The 25,537-nt window shown below is 46.8% G+C and overlaps 1 protein-coding gene across 5 annotated transcripts in view; it reads left to right on the top strand.

Annotated features, from left to right (window-relative positions):
- The window catches only part of LOC133345236 (dual specificity calcium/calmodulin-dependent 3',5'-cyclic nucleotide phosphodiesterase 1A-like), a 158,297-nt gene that overhangs the window by 62,152 nt on the left and 70,608 nt on the right, over positions 1-25,537 (top strand). For 3 of the 5 annotated variants that reach the window (XM_061555818.1, XM_061555819.1, XM_061555821.1), the window contains one exon: positions 14,134-14,160. The exons of the other annotated variants lie outside the window; for them this stretch is intronic. In XM_061555818.1, the coding sequence (XP_061411802.1) occupies positions 14,134-14,160 (27 nt within the window). The remainder of the gene's footprint in view (positions 1-14,133; positions 14,161-25,537) is intronic. 5 annotated transcript variants of the gene reach the window in all.

Raw genomic sequence — 25,537 nt, 5'->3', positions numbered from 1 at the left:
CACAATTCAAGTTTCCTAGAATCAACCCACCCGCGCCTGCAACATGGCTTCATCCCAGAGGTCGCAATCAGGTACCCGATACCCGTACCCTACCCGTACCCGGCAGGGGAAGGGGTTGGGTACGGCCGGGTACGGGTACCCGTTTGCGACCCTGGTGCGGCCGGGTACGGGTAAGGAATCAAAACCCGTTTGCGACCTCTGATGCAAACCACAAGCGCGCGCGGGCACACGCACGGACACACCGTGCGTTATTGTGCACGGGGCAGGCGATGTTGCTGCTAAGAGAGAGAAAGAGAGCTTCCGGATTTTGCGGGCAAAGCGTTGTGCACGCGCATGCCATGCAGAGAAGGCGGCCCACCCACTGTGCACGCACGCATTGCAGAGTGCACGTTTTTTTTCCTGCACAGCAAAAGTAGCGAATCCATTCCAAGTACACACCGTACGCGTTGGTTTGCGAGCGCATGTTTGTGTTTGTTTCGTGCCGTGTGCACACGCACATGGTGAGTGCCCAAATCTAAAAACAAGATAAACATCATCCCCCGTATTGCCTTAATAGACTTTCGTGGCAAATGCTGTTAGTGAACGCCTATGAAGGCCGGGTGGCAAGCACCATGTCTCCCTAGTGGCGGTGTTTATACACCGCACCAGGTACTCATTTGAGGCTGAATTGACCTAGGGAAGGCCCAAGACCGGTTCAGATATGTATCGTCACTGGTGTTGGTGGCCGTGAGTGGAAATCGAACGCGGGTGGCAGGGTTCATAGCGCAGCGCGCTCACTGCTGCACCACCGCTCCCCATATATCTACTGCACGCGGACGCACACATAGACAACGAGAGATCCCTGTACGCACATGCAGACTGAGTGCAAGAGTTGTTAGCGAGCACCTACATTGATCGCTTTTGTGAATAACAAATTAGGTGTACGCATCAATACCCAATTTCAGCGAGAAGCAAAACGTTAAAACGACCGAAAAGCAAGAACAAAGACGCGTAAATAACACACAAACGTCGCAACAAACAATACATATTCCCGAGTACTGTACACGAAGTTAAAGAAAAGAGGAAATAAAGGATGGGCGTAGGTCAGAGCACAATAAAAGCGGAAGCGCTTGATATATATTTTTTTATTCACTTTATTTTTTATTATTATTTTTCTACCGACGTGTTGTGCACGATGCGTTGCTAAGAGACACCACGCCCAGCCGTCTTTGTCTCCCCAGTGGCGATGTTTACACACAACTGCACCAGGTACTCATTTGAGGCTGAGTAGACCTAGGGGAGGACCGGGACCGGTTTAGATAATCGTCACTGGGTGTTGGCCGTGAGCAGGAATTGAACTCGGGTCGCCAGGTTCGCAGCGCAACGCGTTAGCCGCTACACGACCGCTCCCCATTGTACATCACCCACATACACACACACACAAGCACAACGCACAATATTACCCATAATAGTGTTTTTTTGGGTTAGATTACGTAACTACAAAGGCGTCGTTAAACCCGCCACTACCCGCCAATTAGCAAGGTTTGCCACGTAAACAGAACATGCCAATTAGTTCCACGTGAAGTGCAGTCGAACCACGCGGAGACGAGGAATTCTGTAAGGGCTGTTGCCCTTTAATACAACACTTACACTCGACATCCTACACTCACACCAGTGTAGACAGGGGCGGTTTCTTCATTAGGGCGATTGGGCGACGCACCACCAATGCCATTCAACCACAGAGTCACGCTAGCCGTCACTGTGCCTCTGGATATAGTCCAATCAGCGTCATGTCACGTTCTGTGGAGTACCGCCTCTTTTTTGGCGATTTCACTCCGGCTGAGAATCGCCCCGAGTGGCCCCATAGACTTACATTCAAAGATGTTTTTTTTCGACCGGGGGGCGCTGCAATGCATTCTCTATGGCTTCCGGGAGGGCTCGCCCTAACGTGCTTACGTCATCATACGTAAGCGCGTTTCATCCAACAATATAATTTGTCGCCACCTAGTGGAATCTTTAATAAAAGAAACTTGAGTGGATTGTATTAATAGTGAGTATAGAAACAAACAAGATGTATTGTAGGAGTCACTTTATTTTTCATTAATATTAAAGAAGTGAAGTTGCCTTTACATGCTTAAGCTGTTAATTTATCCATTGCATGGGTGGACCTTATCCTTATCAATCATCCAGACATTTGCCCCCCCTGAGAGATTTTGCAGGAGCCGCCACTGAGTGTAGATGCACTCTATCTCGGTCCTTTTGGTTACTCGCAATACTTCTCTCCACTAGGACAGCACACCGGTGTGTCGGAGAGCCAATCCATAACATTTACAATCTGAGTACAACGTTTCGCCAATAATTACAACGAGCATCATCAGGCGGACAGCCATATTTATTATACTCCACGATATTACACAGGCAGGCCTCACGATATGGGGGCGAGGTGGTGGGGAAGTGGCTTACAACTACCAGGACCCCAAGCAACAACATGTTACAGTGGGGTGATTTCACGTAGCACAATTAACAAACAAGCAAGCATGCTCAAAGCCCAGCCAACCACGAGATGATTTACATGGGAGGGTATGGGGGGGGGGTCCCCGAGGGGGGGGTGGGGTCCTCACCCAGCCCAAGAATGGGGGGCTCAGGGTGGGCCCACGCAACCCATATCAATTACCGGTGTCTCACATTTCTCTCGACGGGCCTCCATACACACGCGTGGACACACCACCCTCACAACATACACACTATACACAAACACCATACAAACCACACACACCACGAACCACATACACCACACATACTATGCATACAGACCACACACACACCATACACACGCCACACACATCACACACACCACGGCTCTGTATCGATCTCCTCTGTTGTGCAGTTGGAGGCTCACGTAGCTCGCACTTGCAATGCAGCGACGGGGGGACGAGGGTGGATGGTGGTGGATGTAGAGGGAATTCGCCTCCTACCCCCCCCCCACCTTTGAGCACCAAACCATTCATGCGCGAGTTCATGGAGTGCACACGGTGAATGGAGGCGGCAGGCTGATCGGCATAGCGTCTCATTGCATAGCTAGCGTCTCATTGCGAGATCAACAACGCCGTAGTGACACCTTGCGCATCTATATGATAATCCGTGAACGGTGTGCAATGTGCGCGTGTTTGTCTATGCGGAACGCACGGCAACTTTGGCAGCGTTCTTATCTGTGCGGCCGATTCAAAGTCGCTCGCGCAGCGCGTACGCACGCAGCACAAAGTTACGCGAGTCCAAAGATGTGTGATTTCGTGTCGTACAATGAACGGAGACAAACTCGGAAGCGAAGGCCAAGACAATCGCAGGATGATTAAGAGGCGTCTTTAGTACGGTACAAAACGCGTACAATTTGACGTTTTGAAGCACGTGAATGTGGCTGCATCTCAAGACTTATGTTTCAAACAACACGCGTAGGAAAAGCACTGTGCCTTTGTGCATTATGCAAAAGCCATCAGCAGCTCCTGAAGAACTGCATTGCGGTGCCCTTGTCTGAGATCACCATCAAAAGAAACGTGGACAGATGTGACTCTCGCAAGCCTGAGTAGAGCCGAGTGTAGTTGCGCACAGCGCCTGCGATACGGCGCTTTAGAGGTGAGGGTTGGTGGATCACCAAGGGATTTGCGTTAAACTTCCGAACCTCCGGGGTTGTGAGTCGGCCTGGAGATGTCGGTACAAGAAGGGAATGCATGAGCCCCGTTGGTGTGGACGTTTGCTCGCAATCACACGAGCAAATTGATGATGGGGTTTCTCTAGCAACAACAGTTTCAAATGGCTCCCTGTTCAATGAGAAATTAGCCAAGCACCATATTCATAAAATGAGTCTTGAAACTCAATTAAACTTTCCTGAATAGAAAATAATAATTATGTTTACATTCAGTTATAAGATAAAGATCCCCCGTATAGACTTAAAAGACTGTAGGGGCAAATGCTGTCAGCGAGCACCTATGAAGGCCGGAACGGTACACGAGGGGGTGGGGTGGCCAGCACCACGCCCGACCGCCTTTGTCTCCCCAGTGGCGATGTTTACACACCGCACCAGGTAATCATTTAGGGCTGAGTCGACCTAGGGGAGGCCCAGGCACCGGTTCAGATAATCGTCACTGGTGTTGGCCGTGAGTGGGAATCGAACCCGGGTCGCCAGGTTCATAGCGCAGCGCGCTAACCGCTACACTACCGCTCCCCATTCAGTCATACACACATACACATCTACACATCACAAAACATGACTCAATGAGGCTTTTTTGGATTAAAAACATAAATATATCAACGTTTATGTGAGTGAGCGTATCTGCCAGTCCTTGTTAATCTGGCAACAGCCAATTTTTTAAGTGAATTAAACAATGATTTACAACTTTTTTTTCATCACATCTCCATGCCGTGTTGGCCATGGAGTTTGTTTCACCATACTGTAACTTTCTGACTCGCCCCTCCTGGACATCTGTGAAAAAGCGCTTCACAGTTCATCGGATTTCTACAGGATAAATATAGACTCTGATTCATCCACACGAGTTCAGATACCACTCCCCACTCATGTTAGCCATGGCCAGGAATTGAACTTAGTTCGCCGTGTTCATTGCATGGTGCTTGAGCGACTACTGCCACTTTCACCCAACCACGCCAATGATGGCCGATGTCAAATACGAACAATTACAGAGACCTGGGAATTGTGATGCGACATTTACATTGCGAAGCTCTTTTTCATAAGCGACATAGGCACAAATGATAGCTCGGCGAAGTGACTTATCATCACGTGGACATTTATATCAGACAATACTCTGAACTCGTGTTTCTAAATGTGGAGCGAAAAACCAAAGGACCCGGAGGAAAATCCACGCAACCACGGGGAGGACGCCTCCCGCGCCTCCGTCAAACGCCTAACGCTTGACCTGCATGGGCATGACAGCTCTCTTCTTACCCAAGTCCATGCCCAACTGAGCTTCCATGGGGTGATCACTCTCCTTTCCCGTACATGAGGCAAAACGGGGAGAATCCTGTTGAGTCGTGAGGGGCCACCCTATATGCGGCCAGAACACCGGGAATGTGCAATTCCCAGTTCGACTGCGCCTCATTAACTCGTTGGCACAGCATGAACGTAAGGGTCCTGTGCATGTGCTCCACCATCTCGTCCATCTGAGGATGGTAGGGCGAAGTCCTAAAAAAAGTTGTACCCAGGGAGTCGCACACCTCCCGTAACAATTTAGAAGAAAAATTTCGCCCCTGTTCTGTGAGAAGTTGTTCAGGAGCCCCCTTGTCCATTACGTGGCCGTGCAAAAACACATCCGCAATGGATGCAGCCGACTTGTCTGGCAGAGGCCATGCCGTCGGCCACTGGGAAAGGCTATTCCAGCCCGACCAGAAGAAATGAATTTCCCCTCTGAGTGGCGCGGAACGGCCCAAGAATGTCCAGTGGGACTAGCTCGTTGATTCGAGACGTGATAGATTGAAACTGAGGCTGGGCCTGCCTCGACGGTGGCTTGCAGCGTGCACAGTCAGGACAATCTTTTACCACGTGGAATATATCACCCATCATACCGGGCCAATCGAAGTCACGCTTCAGCATTAGCAAGGTCTTACGAACTCCGAGGTGCATTCATTTTTCATGGACCATCCGTGTGAGTTTACCCCGCAGAGTAGTCGGCACCAACATGCAAAAACGCTGCAGCTCCTCGTCCCATCTCATCAAGAGTCCTTCGTGGAAGACTGTAAGGGACATCCCTGCTGGCACTGTTTTACTGCCTCTCGCACCAACGCGACGCAGCAATTTCAACAACGAGGCGTCCTCCATCTGGAGGCGTCCCCATTCAGCGTGCGTGAGACCCAACGTGCCGCCACGATGCGCATCCACCACGAGTGGTGGTGCATCGACAGATGCTACTTACATCGCCCGGCACCCAGTGCATCCGCATTGCAGTTCCGCACACCCTTCCTGTAGGTGACCGTGAAGGAGTAGTCCCGCACAATTTCTAACCAGCATACAGTTGGCCGGAAGGCTGGTCAATACGTAGGGAATATTGGAGGGCCACGTGGTCCGTGGACACGACGACGTCCCGTCCGTAAAGATATGGCCTATATTGCTGCACAAAATTAACTATGGCCAGTATAGTTCTCTGTGTGTTATCGAGTAGCGCTGCTCTGCGGGGGACAACACATGGCTCCCGTAGGCCACCACTCTCTCAGCACCGTTCACGACCTTGAACAGCACAGCACCAATTCCAGTGTTGCTGGTGTCTGTGTCCAACACAAATGGCAAAGAAAAATCGCAGTTACGCTTTTCCCCCAGCAGCCAGCGCTATACCACTATACATGCAAACTCCAAATATACAGGAGTCAGGGTCTGAATCGAACCCACGACTTCCTGTATACCAGGCAGGGTAGTTAACATCTCGCCACCGCAGCGCCCAAATACTGCAAGAACCCACATGGCCTCTTCCTAAAAACCTTACAAACGGCACACAATTGAAAGCTGAAATGTCCTGCGTAGCTGCAACAGAATGACAATGTGGTGCTGCTCTTTAGCCCTGAATGATTTACATTTTTCGGATGCGCATTCACTCGATGATTTCCACACCGCTGAGGAATAATAAGACGCATATTAATGTACATGCCGAAGAGGCGGTCAACTGACTACATAGTGGATTCTTATATAATTTTACACACTCGTAATATTATGTTTCTTATAATCGCCAAAAGTGATGGGGTACAGAATTCGACAAAAACATAATATGATTAATTCTCTAGGCTCAGGGGTCCATGCAATTTTTGTATGATGTGCTTTTATGTATTGAAATCGGTTCGACACTCCCCCTGCATTTGTTGGCAATGCCTTAATCTAGTGCCTTGATTGAATGCAAGAAAGATTCAGAAATGTTGTCGCTTTTTACTATTTAGTTTGTTTTGTTGCTGTTTTTACGCCCTGTTTGTAAAGTTATGTTCACGACAAAATAGTCAAAACTTCACCTTCGCTTATGATACTACTACTACTTCTACAATTGTATTTACCAGGTAAAGCCCACTGAGTTATTAGCTGTTTTTCAGAAGCTACCTGGCCACACATGATGACTCATCGAGGTGACTTTATCATTACACGTGGGAATTTACAGTCGTATCCAAATAATCTAAAGACATGTTTTTAAATGTGGAAGCCAAAACCTGATGAACTCGGAGAAAAATACATGTGGCCACCACAGGGAGAGCGAATAAACAGACTCCAAATATACAAGAGGCATCGTCAGGGTCCGGGATCGAACCCACATCCTACTGTGTACCAAGTGGGAAATAGCATCTCACCATATAATTAACATAACATGAGCAGACATTGAAAACATTGATCTTACCCTCGCCTTGATAATGAATCAATACTAATCGATTAATAATTACACCCCCTAATGGGTATCATTAATTTAAACCAGATGAGAGCCCTTTAAGACCAAACGTCTCTTTTTCATGGTAGACCTGATTGACAAAGCAAGTAAACATCTAAACAATTTTATGACAACATCTTACACGTTATATCTGCACAAATATGAAGCAAAATAATATGAAACAATTAACATTACATGTGTAGTGACTTAACTTGGAGACGCTAAGACTTGGAGGCACTTCTTTTATTTAACCGAGCACCCTTTGCACAATGCACACCCTACGCTGGTACACACTCTTCTATCGCTCGTTTATACACAACTCTACGTGGGTTGCTCGCCTACACACAACACGAGCCGTCTAACACGGACGGCGCTGAACCGAGACAGCCAACTACCGTCCAGCAGCGCAATATCGAGTGAAGGCGACAGCGACGATAGCGACGAGAGGACAGCGATGATGGCGACGATCTTCAACAGCACGGTGGAGATCCCACTCCATACGACAGCCTCGAGCTCTCGCTCAGGACCCCCTTTTATGCTCCCAGCATGGCCTCGCTCTGCCTCGGCCACGCCCACTCCCTAGAATCTATTAGCGGGTTCACGGGGCTTCCCCCACGTGCCCCTTCTGTAACATTTCCCCCAGCTACCCCCCTCTGGTGTATCACGTGGCCTGCTGACGTCAGGGCTGCTGTAAACCGCAGATCCCCTTCCCCGCCAGCAGCCAGCGCTATGCTGCTACATCGCTAATTCTATGTCACGACACATTTACTTCATTCTAGATTTGAAGTTTTCGTGACTGCAAGGATCCATACTCTTTGGTTCTTTCGGTAAAGTCACGTAGGTGAAAACATAAAAATAAAAAATAGAAATAAATCACGACGTTTCGATTGCAACACAAGCAATCATCATCAGGTGTGACAATCACAGCAAGATTTTTTTTTACTGAAGTGGGAGAGATGCCTGAGTAAGGGCGGCGTGGGGGGGCGTTGCGTGTACGCTCGGGACGGGACGTGGGACCGGGCATGTTGCCCGGTCCCACGTCCCATCCCTAGCGTACACGCATCGCTCCCCTCCCCTTGTCCCCCCCCGCCGCCCTCTCTGACTTATATAGACGCTTTAACTCAAGCATCTCTCCCACTTCAGTAAAAAAAAAATTGCTGTGGTCACACCTGATGATGATTGCTTGTGTTGCAATCGAAACGTCATGATTTATTTATTTCTATTTTTTTTATTTTCACCTACGTGACTTAACTGAAAGAACCAAACCAGGGTTGCGATTTCCGCACCAATTTCCGCAAACATGCTGTTTTCGACCAGCATTTTGCGGTAGTTTCTGTGACCCTCTTCCGCACAAATTTCCGCAATTTGCGGTGATTCCTGTGAAGACTTCCGCAAATCGTGACTTCGATTCCCGCCTTTCTCGGTGCCGTACTCGCGCGGTTGGCGCACAATATCTTGCGTATGCCCATTTGGCTCTGCTGACTTCTGGAAAAAACGATATGTATATATGAACTATGGATTCCTGCATTCAGACAGCGTTGTTGGTGCGCACGAACTGTGAAAAAATCAATGAGAGCCGCGAGCTCTTGTGCGTCGAAGTACTTGTCGATGCCGTCGATGAAGCACACTTGCCACAAGTACACGACGCCACCGTTGACATGTTTGTCGCCGATAGGAATCCCTACGGTTGCATCTTTCCGGATCGACGCAACCCCCAGCGCTGTGCTCAGGCCCTTTTGCCCAGCCCCATGATGTCTCCTAGCGTCTGCCATTCGGAGCCCTCGCAGTACTCGTAGCGACAAAGGAAAAACAAAAAACTGTAGCATTTTCTTTATTCATATTCTGTCGATATGCAAAACTATTCATCGTCGCTCAGATTGCAGCGCGTTGGGAAATCCACTGGTAATTTTGGCCAAGCGCTCAGATACCCACGCTGTTTTCGATACGCTCAGATACACACGCGTTTCCACTCAGGTAATATCCTCGTCCAGCGTACGCTCATTTGCCTCTGTCGTAGCTACTTTATACCTCCTGCGAATATATACACTTTACTGCTAACGATTAAAACTTTGGCGCACAGGTCGGTCGGCTGTGAGAGGGCTTTCTCTCTGCAAAACAACATCAAGCCCGAGGAGTGGTTGCTCCTCTCGTGCAAGCAGTTGAACGCGCTTATAGTTTGCGCCCGCGACAAGCCAAAACTCAGCATCTTTCACGCCGAAGACGACATGAAGCGCTGGAAGAATGCGAAGAAGTGAAAGTACATGTGCTCGTAATCACGGCTCCGCATTTGAATAAAGTATGTGGTTCTTGTGCGGAAATGCGGAAATCATATATTCATTCCAATCAGTAACTCAAAGCCCTACGTGATGCTGGGCCTTGCATGTATCCTTTCCAATAGAACGCATTAACGTGTTGTTAAAAGCGCGCGGTCATAGGAGTAGTCTTTCCACCGTTTGCGGTTGACTTTAGCAAAAATGCGGGAAAATTTGAACCCTCCTTCCGCATTTTCCATGCGGAAATCGCAACCCTGAACCAAACAGTATGAACACACATTTACCGTAAGCACTAATTTAGTATTAGTCGTTTTAATCAAGTTATATTTAAATCAATACAACTTTATTTCCAGGGAGGTACATTTTAACGTTGAAACAGGGTACAGCGAACAGCTGTTATATTCATGAAATTGCATAGCCACAAATGAAATATTTAATTAAAAACGGGGAATGCATCTTTTTAAAATACAGGTTGACATCAAATGTTATTCTTGTGCAGCGGGGATCCAAACCCCAAACCAATGCGATTTATACTTAGTATGTGTACGTTTTCAGCCACACCACAGCCATTCCTCCTCTGCCCAATTACTCATTCGTTTGTCGAAAACTGGCGACAGTGCATGCGTAGGAAGGCCACGCTGCTGTAATCACCCTCTATCGCGTTTTAATGGGGAGGTGAGGGTCAGAAAGACACCGAGATGTTTCACAACCACCGTGGTGTTAAACAGGCGGCGTAGGGGCCACCGTGGAGGAATCACGCATGAACCAGGATCCAAGCGGGCATTGGTTATAGTGTCTGTGTGTTCACATTGCGCAGTAATAAGAAGAAGAAACTCAGTTTTCTACAGCGCAAATTCACACAAAGCCTCTGAAGCACTTTTCAATAAAGCTTACGTTATGGAGAAAGCCCGTTTTAAGACGCGATTTAAAAAGTGTAACAGACTCAGATTCCCTGGTGAACTAAGGAGGAAAGGAATTCCACAACCGCGGAGCCTGACCGCAAAATCCTCTGTCTCCCAGAGAACAAAGTCTGCTCTCTGGAATAATGAGCAGACCAGAATCAGTAGATCTAAGTTTTCGCAGTTGAATATGAAACTTAAGCGGAACGGTAAGATATTCACCGTGTGTACGTGTGTATGTGCACCTCGCTGCACATGAAGACCCACAGACTCCGTGATGTTAACGAAGCAAGGTGACATCACGGGGTGGTGCATTTTTGGTTATTGCCAGTCGACGGAGACTAATGCGTTTTGCAGTAATGATGTAATAGCGTACGTGTACAGTAAACACGTTTGCCAATCCACTGCTGGATTAGGGCCTCCTCGCACAGTGAAGGTCCACGGAGGTTATTTGGTAACTTCACGTTGGCCAGTGCGGGTTGTAAAGTCGGGGAGCTATAGGTGCGGGAGCATATAAATACTGTACAACAATGGAAATTGCAACACTGCCCTATGCTGCCCCCAATAGCTCAGTGTAAATAAATTAAATGATAACAGGAGTCATTTTTATAACTTCATTTATTTGAAAAGGAACGACTAATTCATTCTCACGCATCTATTTTATCAATTTACCACGTGTATGACGATATGAAATGCTATGATCCGCACAGATATGTTTACAAACCAACTTGCTTTTCTACACGGTGGCGTGAATGGGTGTCACGGTGGCCAGATGTTAACTACCTCGCCTAGTGTACAGGAGGTCGTGGGTTCAGTCCCGACCCTGACGCGTGTATATTTGGAGTTTTCATGTTCTTCCTTGGTCCTCATTCATAAACAAGCGATTCGAGTATTTGTCTACTATAAATGTCCACATGATTACAGGCCGCTTTGTTGAGCTATCGTTTGCGGCCCGTCCAATTAGAAAAACCCATCAGTCTCCTTAAATGTCCCCTCCGATGTGCGCTTTTCCTTTGGTCTTGAGATGTCGCCCACACGTCAGACGTGCACTGGCGCCACCCCTGCCACCGCCCTTGTGCCAGAGACAGCCCAGCCTCACCCAGCACCGCAATGCAGCACTGGCATTGAACGATGCCAGTTCAAACGGCGAATACGCACCGGTTGACTTGCTCCATTTTTGTCCGTTCGATCATCTTTTGGAGTTAGCCACGCATCCCAATGTAGGACCGTAGAGCTTGAGCAATTGTTAGTGCCGGTTCTGACTGCCTTGCTGCGAGTCCTTTCTTTTTCACTCTCTCTTTTAAGGGTGAATAAACACTGTACGGGCACAAATAATGCGTTATCATTAGTATTTATTCATCGCAACTGATTTACTTTGTCACACCACATTCATTACCACACTACAAATTGATTTCAAGGCAAAAAATCCTCCATATAAACCTGATTTGGAGCTTTCGTGACTGCATGATTTACTCTTTGGTTCTTTCGGTAAAGTCACGTAGAAAGAGAAAATAATACATTAAATAATAGCATACGACGTTTCGATTGCAACACAAGCAATCATCATCAGGTACAAATGAAAGAGAAAGCAAATCTAGTAAACTTAGAAATATAATGCAATACAACACGGTGAGTTGGCTAACACAACAATCAACACCCTACCTGGTTGATTACGTTCTTCCAAAGATTGCTAAATTTTAGTGTAATTTTGTCTCTCTCTCAAATTTAGCAATCTACTATGCAAGCCTACTTCCTATCAACAAAGATTCGTTCATGAAGCCATCCATATATACAGACACAATTTCAACCGAGAGGATGGTTATTAGCTCAGCAATCATTGCAAAGATGTCATCAACCACTTTGGGTCATGACTTGATTTGTGTTTTCTTGTCAACCTCCACCGTCAGCAGTTTGGGTGTGTGGTGCGAGCCGCAATTGATTTTCTAGCGGCCCTTTGATTGGTGTAGACCTACTGCCGGTGTCGGGGTTTTCCCCTACACTAGCATTAGCTGCCCCGCCCATGCTGCTGACACGCTTAGGCTACGCCCATCTCTAGACCTTTATAAACAGTTTGTCTTTAGAGGCTAACCCCGCTTTTCCTGATGACGACCGCTTGTGTTGTGATCGAAACGTCGTGGTTTTTTGTTTTTATTGTTATTCTTTTTTCATTACTGAAAGAACCAGAATAAGTCTACATTATAGACTGCCAGTGCGCTCACTCAGGTTAAGAACACTCAGTTTAATAACCATTGCTGCAGTCTACATTATAGACTGCCAATACGCTCACCAGCTTAAAAACCAGGCTACAGTATACATTATATACTGCCAGTACACTCACCGAGGTTAAGAACCAGGCTACAGTCTAAATTATAGACTGCCAGTACTCACCAAACGTAATAACCAGGCTACAGTCTACATTATAGATTGCCCGTACACTCACTCCGATTAAGAACTAGGCTACAGACTAGATTAGCGGTTTTTGGTTTTTATTATTTTTATTTTAGTTTTATTCACTTAATTTTTTTATTATTATTTTTCTATCTACGTGACTTTACCGTAGTGCGCTAACATCACCACTCTCCACGACACACGCACACAACACACATTACACACACGCACGCAACACATGTATATTACACACATCCATAGCAATATGCACACAACACACAGACTCATTACAAATGCATCCCCACTCACATACAAAACACACATCACACATCATCACACACACTGCACCCTCCAAACACACACATACACACCACCCACGCACACATTCGCACAAACATACACACACGTACACCATCGACAATGTGACCCCGTATAGCCTTAACAGACTGTTGGGGCAAGTGCTGTTAACGAGCACTTATGAAGGCTAGCACGGCACACGGGGAGGTGGGTGGCCAAAAACAATGCCCGGCTGCCTTTATCTCCCAAATAGCGATATTTACACACTGCTGAGTCGACCAAGGGGAGGCCCAGGACTGGTTCAGATGATCGTCACTGGTGTTGGTAGCCATGAGCGAGAAACGAACCCGGGTCGCCGGGTTCGTAGTGTGACATGCTAATCGCTGCAAAAATATCCACCATGTAGCTTAACCAACTGTTGGGGCACATGCACGCATACGCACGCTTGCCGGGTCCGCATGTGAGCCCTTGCTCACACAAACACACTCTGACGCGCGGCAATGCTACGTGCATGCATGCAAGCATACTGAATGTACACAGTGTTTTTGTGCGCAATGCCTATAACAGTACTTCAGCACTTTTGAGGTAGGGTGAAGGAATCCACCAAAACGTGCCTTAGACTTGTGCAGGGATACAAATTTGACAGGATATAGCAGGAAGGCGTATTGGCTCTTCGGCTGATCTGTGCAGATCTTCGAGTGTATATAATGGCTTTTTTTTAATCCCATGCAAAAAAATAATAAGACTACATTTGCCAAACATCATTGTGCGAGGCCTTCGTAGTTTGAAGTCCTGAGACTCAGTGAGGCGTTTTTGATCAAAGATAGCAAACCGTGTGTATGGTATTAATGGATAAAATGTTGTGCATATGTGACACCTTGTCTGGTTTATTCGCAGGAGGAAGCACAAGAATGCAGCTCAAAGGTAATGTGATGTGGCCCGTGCATTTGCAACCCATCAAGCAAATGCACGTGGGCCATATTCTGTAATAAGTGATTTAAAAAAAAACATGTTATTGTATTTGAACATCTTGATTCGTAAATGAGTTTTTTTTTTAAATCATCAGTATATGCCCCCGCCGTCTATGTCCGTACAAGCGCACAGGATAATATGTTGCTGTCACGGTGTGCGCGCTCAACCTGTTCTCCGCTGCTTTTTCTGCATATCTGTTTAACTTACGTGCGTCGACCAGAGTCCGTGTCATTGAATGAACCGTTGAGACTTAAATTCTGTTGCAATGCAGACTCGCATATTCGTATGGGCACTTTTGATATTCAAATAAAACATGGCCACTTTGGCTCCGTCACAAATTGACCTAGGCCGAGAATGGCAGTAGCGGGGGCATGCTTTGCTAATTTCCTTTAGCAGCTGCACCGTTATCAAGGTACAACACGCGTTGTCACGGTGCAGGACCCTTCAATATGTTGACATTCGCGACCAATGTTATCCATAATAAAGTTTTATTTTGGGTTAAGATCGCGTAAATATGAATGTGTCATTCAACCCGCCACCACCCGATAATATTAACTGTGGATTTACTCTCCAACACACTGACATAGTCACTTAATGGCACGTTTTGTTTGAAAGTACCCGTATAAAGGGAATTTGCCAAACATCCTAAAAGCAGGACTCTCTTGAGAAGAAGTCTTGAGACTCGGTGAGGTGTTCCTAAAAAAATAATGACGTTATATTGAAACAAAATATTTTTACCCTTTCTTCCAATAAAACAGATGTTAACATGTTCAAACACCAAATAGAAACCTCTTGCAAGGAATCAAGTCTAAATTAACTACACATACTTGTGGTGAACATGCAAACGAACATGCTCTGATAAATATCATTAATGTATACATTGCCTTTGAAACGGATTGGCCTACACCAGAGATAGCCTCCCTTGTGACCTGAAAAAGGCCCCATGATACGTTATTGGCCTACACCAGAGAGCCTCCCTTGTGACCTGAAAAAGGCCCCATGATACGTTATATATTGGTATACATTCATAAGGCACCCTTAAGCAGTGGATCTCAGAGCACCGTATTACATTGATTACACTTTTATAACCTGATGGTAATTTTATCTTTGCGTAGTTATATCAGCACAATGTGCTACTGCACTTACTAGTGGCCTCTTCGGTGGTATTTATTTTGCATTTGAACATTTCATTTGAACATAAAATAAATACCCGTGGTTAACAACAGTTATTGCTCATATGTACGATTGTATAGTGTTTCCGAACTGTATGTTAATTCAATAAGTACATGTCTCCAGTGGAATTTTTGTTATTTTAATCTTACTTTTTGAAGTGTTTTGTCTGTACACATCATGCTTATTTTGTTGCGTTGTTCAGCATCATGAACACAATCAAAACACAAGCCAAGATGTTTTAGGAATCTTTATTTCACATTGTGCCGAGGTGTGGCGATGTGTCGGAATCAGTACGTAATTACACAACCCACATTGTAGTTAGCAGCAGCAAGCGTTGCGAGGCATCGTTGATTTGAAGTGATTTCTTGCTTTTGTCAGCACGATTGCTAATGTATTTAATTGCTGTGAGTGTTGGTTGTGTGCGAAAGTGCTACCAGAAAACATTTCACCCACTGCTTTTCGACAGAAATGGTCAAAGCAGTAGGAATCGCGATAATTGTCGGAGAAACTCCGCTTCTGCTGACAGATTAATTATCCTTATTTTCCAATTATTGCTGGCATGTACCAGGGCTCAATAGGTTCGGACTGCTCTGAAACTATTTCCCTGTTCAACTTTCCCTGTCTGCAACCCCCGCCCCCTCCCCCAAATGTCCAGGTGGGAGAGAGTGAGGGGAGACAGAAGGATAATTTCCCTCCGGTCGCACTCATTACACACAAAGTGCTTGCCACAAGTGAACCACAATGCCTTGCTGATCTCGTCAAGGAGCATAAACCATCACGCAAACTCCGGTCATCCTCACAGCAGCGGCTTTTGGCTCGCGATCGGACAAAGACGGTCACCGCATCGCACACTTTCAGATGCGCTTCTGCGGCCGTCTGGAACGCTCTCAGTTAACTCCCTCGCCTGGTATACAGGAGGTCGTGGGTGTCATCCTGATCCTGACGTCAATATATTTGGAGTTCACATGTTCTCCCTGTGGTCGCATAGATGTTTCTCCAGGTCCTCTAGGTTCTCCCTCCACATTTATAAACATGCGTTGAGGGTATTTGGCTGCTATAAATTTCCACATTATAACTTAGTGGGCCTTACCTGGTAAAATAAAATAGCCATAGATTGAAGACTGATTTTAGTGTTTCGTTTGTTGTCCTTCCGCCACACCTCCGATTAGGACGGTTAGCTATGTACGGTGCGAAAGAAGTTTAACATACATAGACGATGACAGAAATGATAATGATTTTGTTTGGGCGGTGCTCCAGAAGTGGGAGTATCTCAGAGCGATTTACTCGCTATAAGCAACTTCCGTCACATCTCATCTCAAACATTTTTTTACGGCAGCTGACTCGGCAGCTGACCTGCTAGCAGGCACAGTAGTTCGCCGGTAGGGGCCGATCATTTTCTATGTCTAGTGGGCTCAATTGAAGCGCACACTCAACTTGGAGGCAACACTATTAACGCATAGCAACCAACGTGGACATTATATACAGGGTGGTGACCACCGTTCCTAATCTCACTAACACTCGGGGAGTATTACACAGCGTGACCAGGGCAGGTGACGGGCTGCCTGGTCACGGACGACGATCGGACACTCGAGGACCGCTGATGGCGTCTTCATCCCGGGGTTGAACAGCCCAGCTCTCTGTTCACACCCCGCTGAAAACTCCCGTGGCGTGGCCGGCTCCGTCCCAGGCAACGCCCCCCTTCTCGATCCTTCGGGAAGGTCCGGGCCCCCAACCACGTGACCCCCAAGCTCCCCCCTAGGGCCTCCAGCCCCCCTTTGTCTGGTCACGTGTCCTGTTGGGTTCACGCAGAGTGTCACGGCCTGACACGACCTCCGTGACATCCGCTTACAGCACCCATACAGACACAGTAGTGACGTCATACGTCCCTACGTCGTATGTCACTACATATGTGTAATCCAAATTTGAGTAATTCAAACCATCATCATTATTATCATCTTCACGCCGCAGGAGCAGCAGTATAGTATAATATTTACCCTGCATTTGAAGAAGCACTGTTACCTTTTAAAACAGTCTGCCTCATCAGCAGACCACGCTTTCTCACCTGATGATGGACGCTTGTGTTGTGCCCGAAACGTCGTGATTCATTTTATTTTATCCCTACCAAAGAGTACTGTTACTTGGTGTTTACAGCAGGCATTGAAGATGCACAAGTGCAGTATGTTTTTTTGGAAACGGCTGGCCGATGCTATTCGGGGACTACTTTGGTCGGAATTCGTTTCATGCGTGGTGTAATGTGTGCACCTTTGTCTCTTTCTATACCGGAAGAATTACGTAATGCACCACGGTCATGTTCTGCTCCCCTTGCGCAAGCTAATCTAAAGTGGCACCAAATGCACAGCTGCACTGGCGGTTTCTGCCCTGCCTATTGCGTGGAGGCTGTCACTGCATGGCCGTCTCTCTCTGTTACAGCTGCGCTCGCTTATAGCAATGACGCTGCATCCATCAAAGCCCTGCTCCCCTTCCTCTAAGAACACGCTGCCGAGCACGGATTTTGACTCGCGTTGATGAGTGCCTGTACGCAGGATTGCAAGATCACGGAGCGATATTCGTCTCACGATTTCACGAGACCGGCATGCACACGACGACTGCCATTACGATGAAGCATTCTTCTCATCGAGGCATCCGTCTGGAATGATAGCAATTTCGCCGTGTGAGAGTGTTACGGTTGAAGGTCTTTTTGGATTTTTTTTCGTGCCGTCAGATAAATTTGTCTGGAGTATACCAGAACCGTTGTGACGAACTGTTCTACATCAAGGTCAATCCCCTTTGGTTTCCACGTGCGTAGACATCAACAATAACAACTTTACATCCACTGTCATCACCATCACCGGGCACAACTGCAATCTCCAGCTCAGCGTTGTAAATATAATTGTCACATTTTCGCTTGCTTTTTACTACAACGTTTTTGCCGGAAAACAATATCAATTGGCGCGTTTGTCCGGCTGGCAACTTGATTTGTTTGGCTGTGTTGGGTGGTGGAGGGTGCATAGCTCTCACTGTTATTACATAACTATTCGATCTAACCCAAACATCCATTTTTAAATCACCAGCTCAACTGTCATCGTCGTCATCACACTTGTGTTGAATGTGCCCAGTATTTCGTAGTCTGCAGTCCTGTAGAGAGGGTGGCGTTGTTAACAGGTGTTCGTCTCGCGACCGCGTACAGGTGAGCTGGCTATCGACCAGGAAGATCGCTAATTGACTGTATAACGAATGGCCTTGGACAGGTCGGCGTGTCGAGCCAGTGTTATCTGATACACTTGTGGGCGTGTGAGTCTGCGTGCGTGCTTGCGTTTGCCCGACTGAGCGTTTAATGATCGGCAGTGCAACGGTTAACACACTTCGCTACGAACCTAGCCACCCGAGTTTGATTCCCGCTCAAGGCCAACATCTGCATCGGTTCTGTGCCTCATCTAGGTCGACTCAGCTTCAAATGAGTACCTGGTGCGGTATGTAAAACATCGCCACTGGGGAGACAAAGGCAGCCGGGCGTGGTGCTGGCCGCCCACCCCCTCGTGTGCCGTGCTGGCCTTCATAGGTGCTCGCTAATAGCACTTGCCCCTACAGTCTGTTAAGTTTATAGGGCGATCTTTGTGGCATTTGCCTGACTGTGCGTTAATGACGAAATATATATACTGTATATTAAAGGGAAATGTGTGAATATGTGTGTCTGTTTAAAATGTTTAGCGTACTTCCCGACATGCAACAAACTTGAAATTTTGCATGTGGGTACGTTCCAGACTGTACACCATGCTAAAATTAGAAAAATGTACCTTTGTATCTTTTTTGGGGGGTGGGGGCGGGCGCATTAATGCATATATTTTGCACGGCAAGTGAGCTGTGACGTCACATCTGTCATGTCATCCGCATGCGGAAGCATAACGCAGTGTGCCTACTGATGTCACGCATCCCCCCTCGCAGCATTGCTTTATTATTTCAGTCGTTTACTGCCGGTCGCACAATGAAAGTTTTGTGTGTCTGCTGCAAGCGCGTGTATGTGTACCTATGGACGCGCGCGCATGTGTGTGTGTGTGTAGTGGGAGCGGTAGTGTAGTGGTTAGCGCGCTCGCGCTACGAACCCGGCGACCCGAGTTCGATTCCCGCTCACGGCCCACCACTAGTAACGATTATTTGAACCGGTCCTGGGCCTCCCCTAGGTCGACTCAGCCTCAAACGAGTAACTCGTGTGGTGTGTGTGAACATCACCACTGGGGGGACAAAGGCGGGCCGAGCATGGTGAATCCAAGTCCCAGACGAAGCCGGGTAGTGAAGCTCGTACATTATAAATCTGAAATTTGCCTTCCTTTTTATATGTTTGTGTAATGACTGCGATGAAAGTACAATGATATGCACGAGTGTTATTATTGTTTTATTATATTTTGTATGTCTTCAGCCAACGTCAGTTAATGTGTTTATATAATTGAATGCATTTCTCACTTGCATAAATAATGTTTTATTTAACCTGATTATCTCAATGGGATGCATTATTTAGTAATCATTTCACAACATAGATGAGGGTAGCAGTAGTTAAGTGCGGGCTGTTTTTAATTGTATAAATTTAGTCGCAACTATATATTTCAAAAAAATGTGGGTTGTACGTTTACATTCTGGGTGAGTGCCTCCCTACACTGTGCAATTTGTGGGCCTTATTTGACCATACTTCACCAATGTGTGTTGGTCAACGCGGGGTGCATAGGCGTTGGGTCATTCGACAGAGCTACAGTGGATTGTGCTGCATTGTCCTCTGTCCTCTGCAACCAATTATAACCGCGCAGCAGCCTACAACACCTGACTTGTGCATGGTTGGTCGCCCATGTAAGGATTCTACAGACTCGACCCTGCTTCATGCTCGAGGTATGACGAGATCGGGCACATCCTGAGTGAACCGGGCACCGCGGTGGAAAGATGTTAACTATCTCGTCTGGTATACAGCAGGTCGTGGGTTTAATCCCGACCCCGACCCTGACCCGTGTATATTTGGAGTTTGCATGTTCTCCCGTGGTCGCATGGATTTTTCTCCGAGTTCCTCCGATTCCCCCCTCCCTCTCATTTATAAACAAGCGATTCGAGTATGTGTCTCTCTCTGTGGTTGCGTGGATTTTTACGCGGGTCCTCTGGTTTTTCCTCCACATTCATAAACATGCGTTTAGAGTATTTGATTGCTATAAATTTCCACCTGATAATACGCTACTTCGTTGCGCTCACATTTGTGGCCAGGTCGCTTCTGAAAAAGAGCTACATAGCTCAGTGGGGCCTTATACGTGGCAAAATAAAATAAAAAAATATAGTTTTAGTTTACACTATGAGACCTCCTTTACCAGTGGCAAAATATAGCAATATGTTTTTACCCTTTCAACTGGTACAAAAACTGACACCTTTATACAAGGCATCATGTTTGCAATAACCACAACACAAGCAGTCAAAATGCAAACAAAAAGAAACAACTCTGATGATGATAATGATATGCACTGTCCTTGAAGTTTATTGGTCCACACCCGAAACAACTTTTCTTAGAGCCTAGTCTCCATTGGTGTTGGACCAGATGACGCCAAAAGGCGTACAAAGACAGAAAAGCTGTCTTGGGTGTGGACCAATCAACTTCAAGGACAGTGCATATCATTATCATCATCAGAGTTGTTTCTTTTTGTTTGCATTTTGACTGCTTGTGTTGTGGTTATTGCAAACATGATGCCTTGTATAAAGGTGTCAGTTTTTGTACCAGTTGAAAGGGTGAAAACCTATTACTATAGTTTTAGTTATTTCAGTTTCTCTTTGGTCAGAGGCAAAACAATAGGATTCTTTCTAACTTTGAGAAGTATACTGCTGCTGCTTCACATGCATTCACGTCCGGCAGATACGGCAGATGGCACGCACGCCTTTGTAAAAAAAAAATATCACCGCCGTGAGCGATGACTGTTGGGGCTCTGCCCCGATACCGGCACAGCAGCTTGTACACAGCGAGTGGCCCCGGGGTCACAAGCGTGTGTCGGCATGACGCACGTAGGTGTCTGCCCCGCGCCGGCGGCTCATTCCGCGGGCCTCTGTAAACACTTTAGCGGGCTCCATGCGAAGGAAAAGTAAATGATTATCTCGGGGAGTCCATCTGTCATTCACCCTCCGCGGTTGCTAGGGAACACGCGGAGTAATGCCACGCGCAGCCTCTTATCATCTTTCGGCACCTGACGGGGAGGCGCGTCGCACTCCGTTGCCTTTGGCTACTGCCTGCGCTCATTGTATTGAGGTCTCAGAACAGCGAAATCTATTAGAAGTGGGTGGGTGGGTGACCCTGAAGGGTAATAACTCTGTCGGCCGAGTATTGCTGACAACCTGGGTACAAATCGGGGGTGTCGGTCACCCATCATTCAACAGCGTCAGTCACAGTCAATCCGCTGCTGGATGAAAGGTCTCCCCCACACTGCGGCGCTCTCCAATGATCCTGCGATGTAGTAATAGTCCACCGAGCATTTGTACACGAGCTGATTGCATTACTCCCATTTCCACGGTCGTCATTCTCTCGACCGGGTTCCTTTTCCTTGGCTGCCACTCTGTCAATATCCCTGGCCGTCGGCCATCATCGCTTCTGTGCCATGTGTCCTGCCCAAGCCCACTACAGTAATTTCCCTTAACAACTGTAATGTTGTACTTCACCCATGTTTTACAATCCACGAGTTCCTCTACACGACAGTGCTCCTCGGTTTAGAAAAGGGGGGGGGGGGGAGATTTGGATCGCTCCCACACCGAGCGTGGTCCACGAGCAGGATATTTATCTATTTTTTTATATAAGAAGGGATCTTGTTGAGTTTTTCTCATGGGATGAGCATTCTTCTTGCGCAGAAGTTATTTTCGCGTAGCTAAATGTTTCCTCTAGAAGGAACATGTTCACAATTTTAACTTAACAAGAGCGTTATGATCCAGCATTAATTTCCAATGAGACACCAAACTAATTTATGCAAAACCTGTGGGGATCCTGCCATTTTCTCACATTTATTAAGCCGGCTAAATTAAAATGTTCTGAGAATATTAAACAAAAATATATATCAGCATGACTATCATTCGACAACACTTCGCTCATGCAGGACGAGTGGGAAAGTGCGTCCACCGAATGTGTGGACCAGGGGTCAGGGGAAGGGATGTCAGCGAGGTAGCTCTATGAAATATCCGCTTGTGTGGGCCGTTCTCGAACACGCAGGTTCACGCTGCTCTGCGAGAAATCCGAAAGGAAGCTTCATGTCATGGCGTGACAGCGATAGCACCATCAGGATAAAACTGGGGTGGTGGTGGTCGGGAGGGGGGGGAGATATAACAAATAAAACAGAGCCATAATAGAGTTTTGTTTGGGTTAGATCGCGTAAATATATAAAAGTGTCGTTAAAACCCGCCACCACCCGACACAGCCAGATTGTAAATGCTGTGGCTTGGCTCTCCAACACACCGGGTGTGCTGTACTAGTGTAGTGCTTCAATAAAGACATACACAGTGCGTGAGTTGAGGCGAGTCTTTTATTAACACGTCCCTTACGGGACGGCTTCTATAATTGGTGGTAACGTAACTACCCCTATGTAACACTGTGCAACACTATGTAACCCCCTTACACACGAGGCTATTGACGATCCCAACCCGACGACATGACCCGACCCACCCAGTGTTACCCACAATTCATAATCAACGTTTTTGGGTTTAGATCGCGTTATTTATAAATGTGTCGTAACCCTCCACCACCCGACACGGCCAATCATTAAAAAAGTGTCACGTTGACAAAAGACAAAGAGTTCACTTGCTTTAGCCCACCGGTGTGTTGAAGCGTGAAACCACAACATTTACAATTTGAGTACGACGTTTCGCTGGTAATTGCATCCAGCATCATCGGGCAATTCGCCACAATGACGACCCTTTACCGTATCCACGCTGCCCTTTTATCCCCCTAGCGCCCCCCCCCCCCCCGCCGTCTGGCTACGCCCTCCGTCTGGCACTCCGCAGCCGGCTCGCTCCCTTAATTACCCGAATGACGGGATGTACCGGCAATCACTCGTGACGAAATGGCCACGTTCTGTTTACGTGACAGCCCTTACTAGTTAGCTGTGTCGGGTGGTGGCGGGTTTTAACGACACTTTCATATATTTACACGATCTAACCCAAACACCTCTTATGGATGATATTTGTCGCGTGTTTCACTAAATAAAACAGATATTTGTATGAGTCTTAACGAAGTACACGATGACACCTGTGGTCACATAGGCGTCATTGGCATTCGACGAGGCGTTTAAAATGAGATCGCAAGCGTGAACATTGCACTCAAGGTGGCTATCCAAATGGTGTAGTGAGTGTTGGCACGAGACGTATTAGGCTCACCGCTGCGAACCGGCTGCTCATTCGCCGTGTGCACGGGAAGGCAGCCAAGGATGGGGCGGTCACGTGCCCGTGCCCACTCCTCGCTCCTTTGCCACAGACAGCAGCAGTGGCGAGATGTTGACTGCCTCGCCTGGGATACGGGAGGTCGTGGGTTCGATCCCGACCCTGAGGCCTGCTGTATATTTAGTGTGCGCACGTTCTCTCCTTGGTCACCGTGGCCTTTTCTCCAGGTTCTCAGGTTTTTTTTTCCACATTTAGATTTTTTGGCTGCTATAAATTCCACGTGATAAGCCACTTGGTTGAGCTATCGTTTGTGGCGGCCAGGTCGGTTCTTAAAAAGAGCTATATAGCTCAGTGGGCCTTACCTGGTAAAATAAAGAAAATAGTTTACAAATAGTTTAGTTCAAGGTGCCCTCGGATCACACCACAGGGTGGTTTTCCGCCGTCGGTGATTCCCGAGCGTTGGAGCACAAGGTGCGCTCATTACACTGTGCCCCTCGGCTAGGTGACAACGTGTCCCCCACCTTCTAACTTGCCTCACCAACTTCAAAACTGTGCCCGCGTGCATCTGCGGCGAACAGCCAATTGGAAGCAGCTCTCTGATATGTTTAAAACTAAACTGTAAACTACGCATTTTCCATGAATATGCTAAATTCCTCTTCATATGCACATTCTTTTGTTAAGGCGCTCTTCTTCCACCTCCAACGCAGCTTATATATAAGCTCCTAGCTTGGCATTGTCCCATTCTTCACCTGAAGACGGCTGCTTGCGTTGTAGCCGAAACGTCGTGAGAATTATTTTATTTTTATTATGTTTTATTTTTATTATTTTATTACTTCCCTTCTACGTGACTTTAGCGAAAGAACCAAGAAGATAAACTGTAAACTAGTTTTACACTTACATTATGGGACCTCCTTTGCCAGTCTAACACCGTTTGAGACGAGGCTCAAAAGAAAGCTGTCTCTGGTGTGGACCAATCAGTTTCAAGGACAATGCATACATTATCAGAGTATGTTTTTTGTTTGCATTCTGAGCACAAGCATTGTGGTTAATGCAGACATGATTCCTTGTAAAAGGTTTCAGTTTGGTGTTTTAACATCTTAACACCTTTTTTGTTTCCAGAAAAAGGGGAAAAATCTATTATCATAATTTTACATTTGTTTACCAGTTTTTGGTTCCAATCAATAGTGCTGGTGTGAAATGTGCTTCTGTATTCAAAATATATAAATAAAACCGTAATGGGTGTGGCAAGTGTGTATATATAGCGTACTGCAGCTACCGTATTTGTCAGAAAGCTAAATTTAATTAACATTCCAGGTTATTGGCTCTCTGTCACGGTTAGCATAGTAACGTCTGAAACATTTATACATTATTTGAAAAACGTTTCATCATGAAATCGCAAGCCGCAATTTATTTCCTTGACGCAACTCACATTCAGGGAGAGAGTCCAGGGTATATTTAGAGAGGCTGCAATGAAACGCAGTCACAGAGAAGTAACGCGCTGATGCTCTTGCAGTGCTTCGTGAAATGTGCACGATCGCCCCGTCGTGTCGCCGTGAAGTTTCGAGAAGCCCATTCTTCGGCTTTAACGAGCCGGCGGTTTATTTAAAAGGGCGAAATAGTGAACGCATGCCCCTGCTATTTTATCCCGAACACGTCTGACAGTGTGTATACACATATGCGTGCAAGGAATTTCATAGAGGATCTCTGTTTCAAAAGCTCAGCGGATTTGTTTGTTTTTCTACGTTGCCTTTCGATCGGGAAATTTAACAAAAAATAACAACGT

The sequence above is a fragment of the Lethenteron reissneri genome, chromosome 21 (genome assembly GCF_015708825.2).
Source record: "Lethenteron reissneri isolate LAM-NWPU_2019-01 chromosome 21, ASM1570882v1, whole genome shotgun sequence".
Taxonomy (NCBI): domain Eukaryota; kingdom Metazoa; phylum Chordata; class Hyperoartia; order Petromyzontiformes; family Petromyzontidae; genus Lethenteron; species Lethenteron reissneri.
Note: the sequence above shows the minus strand (reverse complement) of the source record. Positions and strands in the feature narration are given on the sequence as shown.